The sequence below is a fragment of the Eschrichtius robustus genome, chromosome 17 (genome assembly GCF_028021215.1).
Source record: "Eschrichtius robustus isolate mEscRob2 chromosome 17, mEscRob2.pri, whole genome shotgun sequence".
In the NCBI taxonomy this organism is placed as follows: Eukaryota; Metazoa; Chordata; class Mammalia; order Artiodactyla; family Eschrichtiidae; genus Eschrichtius; species Eschrichtius robustus.
In genome coordinates, this window is record NC_090840.1 from 82,360,840 (window position 1) to 82,374,329 (window position 13,490).

Here is a 13,490-nt window from a genome sequence, read left to right on the forward strand (position 1 = left end):
TTTGCCAGCTCTAGGACCCAGGAAAGTCTTTCTCAAGAACCTGGGAACATCTCTTTGAAATGTAATCAACAAGGAAAATAAAGCCCCATCTCCCAGGTTCTAAAGGAAAGTAGGAGTCTAACTTCGGGGTCCCTTGTTCCAAGCTGCAAAGAGAAGTTTGATTTTCTTTTGTTCAAAACTAATTCACTAAAGCAGAAGATCGCTCCGATCACCAGGTGAGTTAGGATGAACATGACAAATGGTGCTACTTGGTCCCCTTACACGAGAACTAGTTATTGCTCATCCTGAGGACGCACACCTCATGGGTCATAGCTGCTTGGCCATAGAAAAGGGTGAGATTTCTTTGTCTTTACAATCTCTTAGCAAAATTGCCGGTGATGCCTTATAATACTCTGGCTTAATGCTTGTACAAAAATAAAATTATTTCCCTTCTTTTCTTTGTGGACAGGTTTTCTGGTTTGGGAGAAGATTCTGTTTAGTTTTTAATTATATTTCCTCAACACCATCATTTGCTAAGTGCATAACGTAACAATTATTTAGAGGTTATGTTCCTAGCAGAGGCTGCTCTAAGGATGCTGGCTTTTGTGAATCCCTCAAACAGGTAATTCTCTCCAGGAGTTTACAAACTGTTGAGAGCAGGGCCTAAACTTTCTCAAATTAGTTAAGTCTCTGCTATTCTCAGAATAAGCCCCGTCCCTGAAATTTTGCCTGCTGTTTCTCTGCCTAGAAAACTCTTCCCCAAGAATGCCTGGCAAAGCACTGCCTAACTTTCCAATGCAACTAAAATCCCACCTCCCGCTGCAGGTGGCCTTCACAGGTGACCTCTGCCCCATGGCATTATTTTCCTTAAAATCATTTAACTCTTCTCCTGGAAATTTGTTATAGTTGTTATTAACTCAGATGGAGGAACAATTATGAGGACCTCCCACAGTTACACGCATCTCACATTTCCTACGTGCTGGGCACCATGCCTGGTGCTTTGTAGATGTTTCCTTGTTTTAATGGTCACATCCTCTCTGTGAGATGAGCCACGTAGTTCTTTTACAGATGAGGGACGCCAGGTTCAGAAGAGTCAAAGTTGCCCAAGTCTTGTAATTAGTAAGCGCAATTCACTCAGCTACTAAGAGGCAGAACTGGGTTGGAGAACCCCTGACCTCTCACTGCTCTCGGTGGCCTCGGCCCCAGTCTGATTTTTCTAAGAGTCATGACCTTGTAGATCTTTCTTCTCCAACACATCAGGCCTTAGAAAGCATGGCCCATTTCTGACCTACCTCTTCCTCCTGACTCAGAAGGGAGCTGGTTAAGGGCATGCGTGGTGAGAATCTTTCAGGATTGAGGCAGCTGTGGGTGAAAAGAGACCTCTCCTGAAGACAGCAGGGATTAAATGGCTCTGGGTTGCCTTCTGGGAAGAACGGGATTCCAGGGCCTTTTCTGGCAGTTCTTGTAACAGCAGAGGAGGTATTATCCCTGCTCCCAGAATCGTCCAGAACCTCCAAGGCAGTGGGGGGATGGGGGTGGGAGGCTTCTGCTCACTTAGCTTCTCCAATCCCTGCAGTTCCCATTACGTGATTGGTGGACACGCGGACGAGAAGAAAACCACGTTTTTCACGAAGGATAGAATAAGCGGCACTTCCAAACTGGAAGGCGCTATTGCATCTGACTCTGCGGAAAACCGCGTTTCCAGAAAATCACGTTCTGATTACCGTCTCGCTCCTTCTTCCTCTACACGGGCTGTAATCGTAACAACAGCCACTGTTTCTCCAGACCCTACCCCTTAGAGTCAGTGTCTTAGGCAGTTCGAAAGCTCTACAGTGAAGCTCTGGATTTGACGGTGTCATTAACCCCCCCGGACCCAGCAGCCGAAGAGAGCAGCTGCAAGTCTGCGAGAAAGATCCTGGGGAGGCTGATTTCCCAGACGTTGGATCACCATCGCACGCAATGAAGCAAATCAAAGCTTCTTGACGACGCACGTGACCGACCAGTGAACACCCAGGGCCTGTGGTTACAGAAGGACGCTAACAATGCCCAGAAATGCTCCACTGTGGGCAGCATTTTCAATTTACAAATTCATCCTGGTGTCCGCAGGTCTGGCAGAGATCCTGTTTGATAACGGAGGCTCAACAGAAAGGAAGTGAAGCAATCCTCTCTGTTCTGTTTTCTGGAGAGTGGCGTGGGATGAAGAGCACAGAGACAGGCTTGAATTTGAAGCCAAGAACCAGGGCAAGCCTGTGAGTCCTCAGATGAGGTATGTAAATCCTCTGCAACTCAGCTTCCCAGCAGTAGGTGGTGGCAGGGGGAAGCTATTACAGGGGCTGTACCGGAGACAGTGTAGGTAGAAGCTAGGCTCCCCCGTGGGGAGCTGTCCTTGGTGCTGCCGGTGGTGGTAGCATTACTGGGGGTATAACAGCATACTAACTCGTGAGGGTCCTGGAGTTGGACGAGCAGGGATTCACCTTGGCTATACCACCTACTAGTTTTGTAATACTGGCATTTAATCTTGCTCAACCTTAGTTTCCTACTCTGTAAAGTGGAACAACATCTCTGCTTCCTAGGACGACGCTCACCATCGCAGGAGACAATATTGTAAAGCGGGTAAACTGGCTCTTGGCCCTTAACACACCAGGCACGCTGTCTCCTGCAGTCCCTGGGAGTAGCTCATTCTGTAGTGTGGACCCTGAGAATTTCTCACAGTCACCATGGACTTCCAAGGGGGGAAAAAAAACACCCCGTCTTTCAGAGGCAGCACTAATTTCTGTCCTTTTTCTGGGTGGAAGCTTTCTTTGGCTTTCTCTGACTCTGTAAAGGAACCAACCCTCCCTTGAAGGGAATTATAAAAGAACAAAGGCAGAGCGCTTGTCCCAAGACACCAACACTTCAGGAGCAGCTGGGCTGATAGAGAAAACAGTTCCTACTCGGTGGAGGGAACTCCTGTCTGCTTAATTGATTGGCTTTTGTTTCTCTGGTCATTCCATGGCAGAGGCAGCACCCAGCAGCGGCAAGATGACAACAAGGGCTGCATGGTGAGGACCAGCTGAAACTACCCACCGCAGAATCCTCCAGGCGACGAGGTTAGCCACTGTTTATGACCCCAGAAAAGAAGGGTAATCCTCAGCAAATAGCGCAGAGGATGCTAGGTTGTGCTGGTGTCTCTTAACCTAACACTGCCCCCGGGCAGACTGAGACCTGACATCTATAGTCCCTGAAGCAGGAGTCTTAGGTTTGTCAAAACCCTCTAAAACTTCAGTGTCTCTGGATAACAACTAGATGTCTAACCTGCCAGCCAGGGCCTGGGAGATCTGGCTGTTTTCCATCCTGATACCCCACAGGCCCCTGGCTTTGTTGTCACACCACCATATTTCTGTTTGCTTCCTTGCCTTTTAATGGTAATAATAATACCTCCAACCCCATTTTCCAGGGCTGTGCCTAGGGTGAGGAAAGTGAGCACTCACCTGGGGGGCAAAATGTAAGGGGCCCCGGGAAACCTCAGGATCCAAGATAAATCATATTTTAGGGCCATATTTTTATAAGTCAAAATTAATGCAAAATAATCCAAGATGAACAAAATATGAACATGTAAATAAATAACAGGGCTCCAAAGGGGCAAGGATTAGGGGGAGGCAAGGAAAGTGAGGGATTCATGTGTAGGTTGGGTCTCGTCTTTTTTTATACATATAAATTTATTTATTTTATTTATTTATTTTTGGCCACATTGGGTCTTTGTTGCTGCGCGCAGGCTTTCTCTAGTTGCGGCGAGCAGGGGCTACTCTTTGTTGCAGTGCGCGGGCTTCTCATTGCGGTGGCTTCTCTTGTTATGGAGCACGGGCTCTAGACGCCCAGGCTTCAGTAGTTGTGGCACATGGGTTTAGTTGCTCTGCAGCATGTGGGATCTTCCCGGCCCAAGGCTTGAACCCGTGTCCCCTGCACTGGCAGGCGGATTCTTAACCACTGTGCCACGAGGGAAGCCCTGGGTCTCGTCTTTATTTAACATTTTGATATTTTGTTCCTTATGTATCTACTGCACTCATTTTAAACATTTCATAATACTACATTAGAGTCTCATTTATCTTGGTTATGGAGGATTTTGGCTTCCCCTTACGTTTTCCACCCAGGTCCTCACCCCAATCCTGGCCCAGGGGCTGACAGAGCATGAGGGCTAAGATTGACAGAGGGCTTACAATGTGACAGGCTCTGGTGGGGGCATCTCATGAGCGGCCGTCAGGGCCAGAGCCTATAAGGTCTCTGCTCTCACACTCCCTAGGGTACCAGGAGGAAAGGGAAGGGCAGAGAGGTAAGAAGCTAGCTCAAGGTCACTGCTGAGACTGGATTCCAACCCCAAAGGGCTTGCTCCTGTGGTCTCTCTCCTACTGACAATTTCCTGCTGCATCCCCCATCAGATGAGCCACACCGTGTCCCAGCCAGGCCACAAGAAGAGACACAGTGACACGTGTCCCTGAATGCTGGGGCAGAGCAGGGCGTAGAGTTTCCAGCAGCACAGAGGTGACAAGGGGGTCAGAGAGAACCCCCAGGGCAGCATCGATGTCAGGGGAAGTGGAATAAGGCTGGGAAGGTCAGAGCTCACCCGCTCCCTGCCTGTACGCCGCACTCACACACTCTCTTCCCCTTAGAGGTAAATACTGTCACCACCCAGAGCCCAAACAGCCACAGCCCAGACACTTGCTCTGGCAGCCAGAGCTTCGCAGCCTGTTCTACGGCTGTGATCCCAGCTCCTTCCTCCCAGGCCAGTCTCCCTGGCTTTGTGAAACTACAAGCTGTCCTGCCCGTTTTAGATGGCTGTCTTGTCATTCATGTGGGAGTTAATGATACTCACGTGTGTTTGTATAGCTCCTTCCTAATATTTTTATTGAGTGCCAAGTTCTTTTTATGTATGATATCGTGCAACTCTTCCCTCTCTCTGAAGTTGTTTTTATTCACATTGTTAGTGGGCGGAGAAATTGAGGCCCAGAGAGGTCAAGAATTTTGCCTAAGGTCACACAGCTCCAAAGACTCAACTCAGGGGTGGGACTCGAGTTCAGAGCTGTCTGACCCCAAAGCTCATGTCTTAACCAGCACTACACATTCCTATCTGGTAGCTCATCTATTCTTTCAGCCACTAGTAGTTGTCTATGAGCAATCTGAGACTCAACAAGTTCAAGGGCCCCTTCCCATGGTCACTGAGACAGTCAGTGCTAAGGAGAAAACCTGAACTTGGATTTTCTGATTTTAAAATCATTGCTCCTTTCCACTGGACGTCACCCTTCCTCAAACATCGGTTCACCAGTGAGATGAGAATAAACGCACATGATTTTTATGAAAGCTCACTGACCTGTGGTCCATCTTTTCCTGGGGGCCCTGGGAGGCCTCTGGGCCCAGCATCTCCCTGCAGCAGGAATAACAGGGGAAAAACAAAACAAAACAAAACAGCAAGAATGAGTGTCTGGAGCCCATGCCCAGAGCCATGGGCAAGCCATCCTCTTACACATGCACTCACTGACTTCCCACCGGCTTCCCTGTCCCCTGCCCACCCTACTGCGTGTCTGAGCAAAGGGTGTAGGTGGGCAGCTGTGCATTCATGGCCGTCACCCACCACCAGTGTGGCAGCTGGTATGAGAGCCAGTCCCCAAGGGCCCCCATGGCCCTACCTCCCGCTTCTGTGCCCTTGCGTAGAATCCCCCCTCGTGTCCCCGAGACGCGGTGCTGAGGTCTCCCAGGTGATGTATTCCATTACAGTGACAAAAACTAAGTTTCCCCTTTTCTCCTTACCTTTTTCCCTTCTGTGCCTTCTCTCCCTGGCTTTCCCGGGAGACCTCTGTCCCCTTTAAAACCTGGCAGACCAGGGAGGCCTGGGGGACCTGGGGGACAGTCACTGCACACATCCTGAGAAAAAGAGCAAAAACAGTACAGTTACTTATAAAGCAAAAGGTGGCCCATGGCTCCTACCTTTCCAGACAGGAAGAAGCCAGCAAATGATGAAAAGGAAACAGGTGGATTGAGTCACTACCCACATAGCTTGTGTCAAACTTTGCATTTTTCTCTCTTGGTCTTAAATTAGATTTCAGCACTGATACATCTGATATATCTGGATTATTACCGCATTTCTCCCTACTTCTGACCAGACTGCTGAAATGTAGCCCAAGATGAAGATGTCGAAAGCGAAGATGTACCAATGTCTGTGAGCGTCTAAAAACATTCACAGTACAGATTTAAGGCAAACATTCAGTACTGTTAAAGATAGCATGCTCTGTCCCTAAGACCAGAGACAAGACAGAGCTGGGAACTGCATTCTCTGTCTGGTGGGTTTGCCCAAGAGGTTTCTGAACAAAGCAGCAAAAAAAAAGAGAAAGCAACAGGCACCCACCCTTGGGACTCTCTTGCTGTGACACACACCAAATCTCACCATGCCTGGCATTATTCTTTGTTCAAAGTAGGCATTTAATAACTGTTCCCCAGCATGGAGCTTTGCTCCACTCCTTCGAGGCAGGTAAGTGCTGTCCCTGGCGTGAATGTAAAGTTCTCGGCCCAGAGAACAGGTTCTCTAGCTTGTCTGCGTCCTCCCCAGAGCTTACATTTTGGAGCACAGTGAACACCGAATAAAATTCACAGGCTTGACCACACTCTCATCCACGTCACACCCCAGGGTCTTGAGTTGCTCCTTCCACGCCCTTCTCCCTAACCCTCACTCTCTTCCTCCCCTATTCTCTCCTGCTCTAAGGGTTAAATGAGATAAAACAAAGAGGTCTCTCAGAAGAGTGGCAGATCATCCCCAGTGCTTTTGGCTGTTATGAATTCATATATCTACCCAGCAGCTCCCTCGCTGTTAGGCACTGTGCTTTTCTGCTTTGAGACCACAGCAAGCACACGTCTCGAAGGGCTCATGGTTCCATGTACCAACTGACACAAACAAACGCATTAACTAGGGCTTCCGGGATGCTCCACTGGAGAGATCGGCAAAGACTTGTTCATATTCGATGAGGTGATGCTTCAGGTGGCTTGGCATTCAAATCGGTCTCTAATTCAGGATGGAAGGGCTTTCGTCATCAAAAAAGCAACTTTGAACAGGCCACCTTCCTTTTAGGCACTTACTCCTACCCAATATTTGAAGAGTCTTGAGACGTGTCCTACTCCAGGAAGCCTTCCTGATGGCTTCACACTGGGGATATGTTCCTGCTCCCACGGACCCAGGAATTCCTGCTACGGAAGCACCTGTCTCACTATTGAGGAGATCTGTTTATAGCTCCCAGCCCTCCCCCACCAAGCAAAAAAGCGTTAGCTCTCCGAGAACAGAGGTAGAGTTGCTTTATCTTTGGATGTCCACTTTGTAGCAAATAACCTTCCGCAGAGCATGAGTTCCATAAATGAGGGAACCAGCCGACCTGACCAGCCACCAACCAACTGGCCACTGACCTTCTGGCACCCAGTGTCATCTTCCTTTAGTGGTGGTTTAAGATGCTGGTTGAATGTTTTTGGAGGATGAGGAGTACCAAATGTTGGGCTACATGAAGAGATGGCAGATGAGAGAAGCTGAAGGATACTGTTCCCAGTTGCTGTTGTTTGGAAGAGTGGCAGACTTGGGAGGAACTCATCTATCTCATCTATTCCTAGACCTTCTCTATAGTTCGTTAAAATGAGATACAGCCATCAAACATGGCAACAATGCACACAGGATGAGATTTTTTGGACTTGGTGGGTGCAAGAGTGATTCGGAACCATTCTTCGCAGTGGGATCCACAGCATAAAGAAATTGTATCTGAGCAATACAAAATGTCACTATTTTCCAATTTCTTTTCCATTTGTGGCATGGGTAACTCAGCCTGGGTGTGTCTTAGTCGCACATTCTGTGTAGGATTGTTCCCTGATGACCAGAGCAGCCCCCAGCAGCCCCTTCCACTGTACAAGGAATTCCAGGTCCTGGAATCTAGTGAGCACAGGGCAAGACCAGCCCCCCACCTGCGGTCCTAACAATGCTCACTTTGGCTCCTGTGCTCCTGGGGCCCCCAGCCCCTGCTGACCTGGGCTACCGGAAATGCCTTGACACTAGTGCTGGGGCCCAGGGTGGGCTGCCCCAAAATGTCTCAATAGCATATAATTTTGAACTAAAGATATGTAAGAAATGGTCAGTGCAAGAGGGACACTGGCCCTTCTGTCTGTCTCCCTGAAAGCAAGGAATAAACCTCTAATGTGAAAAGTACCCTCCCTGCATTTGGAGGCAGAAGAACCTTTATCCCCAGAAACAGGGATTTCAAGGCAGAGAAGCCTGTATAAACAAACCTTTTTTAATTTACTACCCTAAGTCCAAGCTCTGTTTAGATTCTTCACTAATTTAGGACCCAAAGCCTAAGTTTCTTTGCCCTGTCAATTCCTCACAAATGTATTGTTTCTTTATCCAAAAAGTATAAAAGCTGCCTGTTTTGGCCACATCTTAGGTCCCATTTCTATGAGACCTCCATGTGCACAAATTAAAACGTATTTATTTTTCTTCTGTTAATGTCGTGTGTCAATTTTATTATTAGTCTGGCCACAAGAACTCGAGAGGGATTATAGGGGGAAATTTCTCCCTCCCCGCCACTAGACAGGGTTCTGCTTCCGGCTAGACGGGCTGGCCCAGACCACACCAAAGCCTCCGCCCGCTTGGGATCACGGCTTCACCTCTCCGAGCCTCAGTCCCTTATCTGTGAGATGAGAACCTCAGAGTCTGGGCAGAAATACATGAGATAATGAATGGAAAATGCCTGATGCCATGCCTGGCACACAGTGACGGCACAGGGATTCCAGCTGCTACATGTGTCACTGTGGTTTCAGTTGTTATTTTCCTCCCGAAATCTGTTGCTTTGTCCCACTGGCAGATCAGATGCCCCAGATCATCAATACTGACTCCCAACTTTTCCACTTAACTGAGTCATCTCAGGCAAGTCACTTAGTCCCTTTGAGTCTATTTCCATATCTGTTAATAAGGATCGTTCTCCTACCTTAGGAGAGGGATGTGAAACTGAAATAACACATGTGAAGCATCTAGCACGTTGCAGGGTTCCAATCTGTAAATACAGACTCCCTCTCACCTCCATCCCCTTCCTTTTTCCTGAGACGTTTTCAGCAAACCCGGCGGGCTGTGTCACTGTATTTGGTGTGGGACAGCATATCGAGCAAGTGCTCAATCAAATGTGTACAACTGGAGGAATGCTGTAGTCTCTGCCAGACATAGGAATCACCTCCAGATCATCTCACGCGAGTTCTTGCTGGATTCCTGAATCCTCTCTGCATATTCCTGCCAAAGGGTTGTGGAGCCTACATTTCAAACCTCTAGGTGACAGGCAAGAAACTCACTACCTGCCTGTCCTCCGTCAGGTAGCTGTCAGGAAGCTCGGACGCATGCAAAGAGGAAGTCGGAGAGCAGAGGGGTTAAGAGTACAAGGACGTGGAGTCGGTCACACTGGGTTTGAGTCTTCGCTCTGCCGCCATCCAGCTCTGTTGCCTTGAACAAGTGACTGACCCCTCTGTGCCCAATCTCCTGCTCTGTAAAATGCAGCACATAATAGTACCCACCCACTGGGTTGTTGGTGAGGATAGGATAAAGTAATGTTTATCCCAGGGAATCATCTAATGGAGAGGCCCTGAGGATGACCTCCCCGGGCACAGATCCAACTATGGAAGTTCATTAAACAGGAGCTCTTAGAAGACAAACTTTCTAACCAGGCAGTTTTCCAACTAGCAGAATGAGGCAAATTTTCTATAATAAAAGATACCTTCTTAGCAAGAGAGGGTCCTGCCACCAGCCCACCTGGACCAGATCATCATCAAGATGGCAGCAGGTGATTATAAAACAGGGAGCTAGGATAGCTGACTTCACAGACCTGGGCAAACCCACAGAGCCCAGGCTCTTGTCCACAGGGTTTCCAGGCAAAGAACAGCTCTGTAGGGCCTGGGAGTCTCAGGTGCTTCCCTGAATGTAGGTGCTCACATTCTCTCTGCGGTTCCTGGGTGCTCTTAGGAACACAGCTGCATCCTTTAGCAGGTAAGAAGGATCGACTTGACTAAATACTTGTCTTAATGCTGTAGCCGTAAAGCATTAACCCATGCAGCATTCACCCCTATTATCACTGCCATCAGGACTGGGACACCTTGAGGTTGAAATCCTTGGTGGGGCTGTGGGGTGGGGAAGACAGGGGCCGATGCAAACCCCGGGCCTTCCAGCGGGACGCAGTTAGGAAAAAATGATCGAGAACGTAAACGCCTGTAATAAACAAGGCTGGAATCAATAGATAACGAATTCTTGCCATGTCCTTGTTGTAAAAAAAAAAAAAAAAACAGAACAAAATTCCCTCTTGTCAATGAAAATCAGGAAAGATTGCTCTGTTACTACTCATTTCCCAATAAAATGTATAATTTTCCATCAAGGCATCTCAACGTATAAAGAGATGAAAAGGCCCAGGCTGCTGAGAAGGATTTCTTTTCCCTTTTGTTCCCCTCCCTCGCTCTCGTGCAAGAACCAGGTATTTTCCGACACCTCCCAAGTGGTTTTTAGAATACAGGAAGTGAGGGAGAGGGTGGTCACACGCAAAATCCAAGGCCAGGCTTCACCCGAAGTTAAGACAAAAGCTTGGAACAGAGGCAGCAAAGGGTCCTCCACACGCACGGCCGCAGGACTGCTCTTCCTGAAACACAAACCTTATCCTGCCTCTGTCTTGCTCACAGCCTTCTCCAGTTCTTCTCTTTAGGAGCCGAGGTCCCTGGCCAGGCTCCTGGGCATCCAGCTTTCCGTGCCCTACCTCGGCACAGCTGTGCTGATCTCGCGTCTTCTGCCGCGCGTGGAGAAGGCGCGCGCGGTTCGGACCAGGAGCGCAGCACGCGCTCCCATCTGGACTCAGCCTGGCTAAGGGCCCGGCAGCCGTCTCCACCTCCCTGCACCTGCACTCTGGACCTCGCACCAGGAGAAACCCCACCCGGCCTGACCCTGCCCATGCGTCCTCTCAGAACTCCAGGATGCACTCCTGTGTGGGGTCAGAGGTCAGCCTCTGGAATCAGTGAGGCGTGGACTCTAGTCCCATAAAGTCACTGACCCTCACAGTGACTCAGGTTTCTAACAAGCAAAACAAGAACATAAATAGTACCAACATCAGAGAGTGATCGTGGATATAAAACAAGAGACACGCGGGAAGCATTTCGCGTAGTACTGCCTGGGAGGATTTCCTGTGGTGATGGATCTCACTGTCCAATAAGATAGCCACCAGCCACGGGTGGCGAGTAAGTACCTGGAATGTGGCTAGTGTGACCAAGGACCGCAACTGCTAATTGCGTTTAATTTTAATTAACTTACATTTAAATTGACACACGTGGCCAGTGGCTGCCATACTGGACAGCGGATTTCAGCACACTGCTGGCACACAGCGAGTTCTCAACAAATGTTGCTATCATTGTTAATACTGTAACATAGTTGTTCAGACAAAAAGAAAAGCACGTATTATTGAGATCTCTAATCCCCCCATCACCATTTTCAAAACGCATGCACATTTATTTTATGCTCTTACCTTAACCAAGAGATTTATGTCCCCTGGAGACAGTAGTGGAGAGAGGCCCTGTCAGAATAAAAATCAATAAATACAGACATACACACATGCATGCACACTGCATACTCCATGCTTCTTTAGGCAGCACGCAGCCTTCAAAATGTAAGCTGTAACACAGGACGAAGCTGTACCAGGCACAGGATGCCAGGCGCCCTGCCTACGCCCCACGCTCCGGAGCCATAGAAAGACTTGGCAGCCCAAGTGCACGGGCTGTCAGTCCTGAGTCTGACTGACATCAGCCTTTCTGGTCCCCGGTCTCCTTCTTCTGGCCCTTTCTCTTCTCCTGGTGGCCTCTCCTCCCCACTTCCATCAAAACCAATAGGTCCTATGGGTACTGTGGAAGACAAAGGGGCGGACGGCCCTTTACTCCCCAGATGGGTAGTAGCAGTCGCTATCAGTCATTCACAATCTAGCATGATTTTAAAGCAATTTCCTCAGCTTGCGTAGGTCAAATAGCATTTTAAACCTCATTCGTCATTATGAGTTGGAAGTCTCTAACTTCAGGAAGGAGATTTCAGAAATCGGGAGTAATTACGAAGCCTCTGAAGGTGTGTAGGAGTCTGTGGGTCACTGACTTCACATTCAAACCCATGGTGAGTTGGAACATGGCATGTGATGATCGTGGTCAGCCCGGAGCCCAAGTGGAGCAGAGGCGGGGTTCACAATGGGGTTCAAGGGACATGAAGCTGGGAAGGAAACGGAAGCTCAAAGGCAGACACCAAAGTGAGGAAGGGATTCTTAGGAAAGAATTGGGAGACTGGTGTGCTACTTTGCAAACTTCTAAATTTTGCAGTGGAAAAAGAGTACCAGAGAATCCACTCTCCAGAGGGAAGGTGGCAGATTTTCCTCTAGATTTTCCACAGATTTTCCTCTGTGGCCACAATCAGACTTGTGGTGGCTGATTCCTCCTGATTAAGTTTGACTTTGGGTTTATGAATTACGAATCCAGTCTAGCCTCTCAATGAGACAATTTCCCTGGCTACCACCTCCTCTCCCTGGCCCCATGGGGTTTCTGCCACATCCTGTGGCTACAGAAAGCCCTGTGACAGTAGCATCATATACGTTTGCACAGGATAACCTTGGCAGTGGCTGGGCGTATGCCTGTGTTTTCTGAGTTGAAATGCTCAAGTATTCTATCAATGCTCTGGTCTATTTCAAGAGGACACCCGAGAGAGATTGGGGTTGGAATGACTCAGATTTGGAGGTTTTGAAGGAACTACTAGCCCACAGGGAGAGCTCACGTGGGTTGCATCTGCTGAACAAAGCCGAGAACGTCCTTAGTTTCCTGAGACCGACCCTCAGGAGGAAGGCCAACTTGTGCCACGTTAATTAAAGCTTTAAAAGGGGGAGAGGGGTTTTATTTTGATGCCTTATATTTTCCCCTGGGAAGTTAATAACCTAAGATTCCTATTGTTCAAATTGGGACATTTTCACACTGCTGGGCTTGTATTCTTTGGAATATTTTTCTGCTGTCATTTGAGCCCCTGGTAGAGTTAGAATGAGCTCTATTAGACAGCATGGCTGGGCATCAGTTAGAAAAGGAGAGAGAACAAGGAGTGAGTTTTCTGTCTAGGTACAGCGTGGCCTTGGGGATAATTCAGTTAATGTCCTGTTGTGGCCCATTTCTGTGGGTCTCACAAGATAGGTCTGAATACACAGGAGCAAGGCCGTTGTGGGGTGGTGGCCTTCTGAAGGTGGACACAGGACGCATCAGAGATTGCCATGTTCGCTCTGGAGGAATTGGTTGTTGATGGGATAAGAGAACAGGAGTGGGAAGTGCCGGGATATAGGAGACATAGTCTGTGCCCTGCTTAGACCCTCCTTCCCTCCTGGTGTGCCCAACCACCAGCCGCCGGGACGCTGGCTGGAAGGTCACACAGAGACGTTACACGGTCAATGATGAGCTGACATGGAGGTGAGTTAAGTGCGGCC

General features: G+C 48.7%; 1 protein-coding gene across 2 annotated transcripts in view; it reads right to left on the reverse strand.

Annotated features, from left to right (window-relative positions):
* The window catches only part of COL22A1 (collagen type XXII alpha 1 chain), a 242,295-nt gene that overhangs the window by 46,979 nt on the left and 181,826 nt on the right, over positions 1-13,490 (reverse strand). For both annotated transcript variants that reach the window (XM_068525749.1, XM_068525748.1), the window contains 3 exons: positions 11,520-11,567; positions 5,761-5,874; positions 5,324-5,377 (listed from right to left, as the gene is read on the reverse strand). In XM_068525749.1, the coding sequence (XP_068381850.1) occupies positions 5,324-5,377; positions 5,761-5,874; positions 11,520-11,567 (216 nt within the window). The remainder of the gene's footprint in view (positions 1-5,323; positions 5,378-5,760; positions 5,875-11,519; positions 11,568-13,490) is intronic.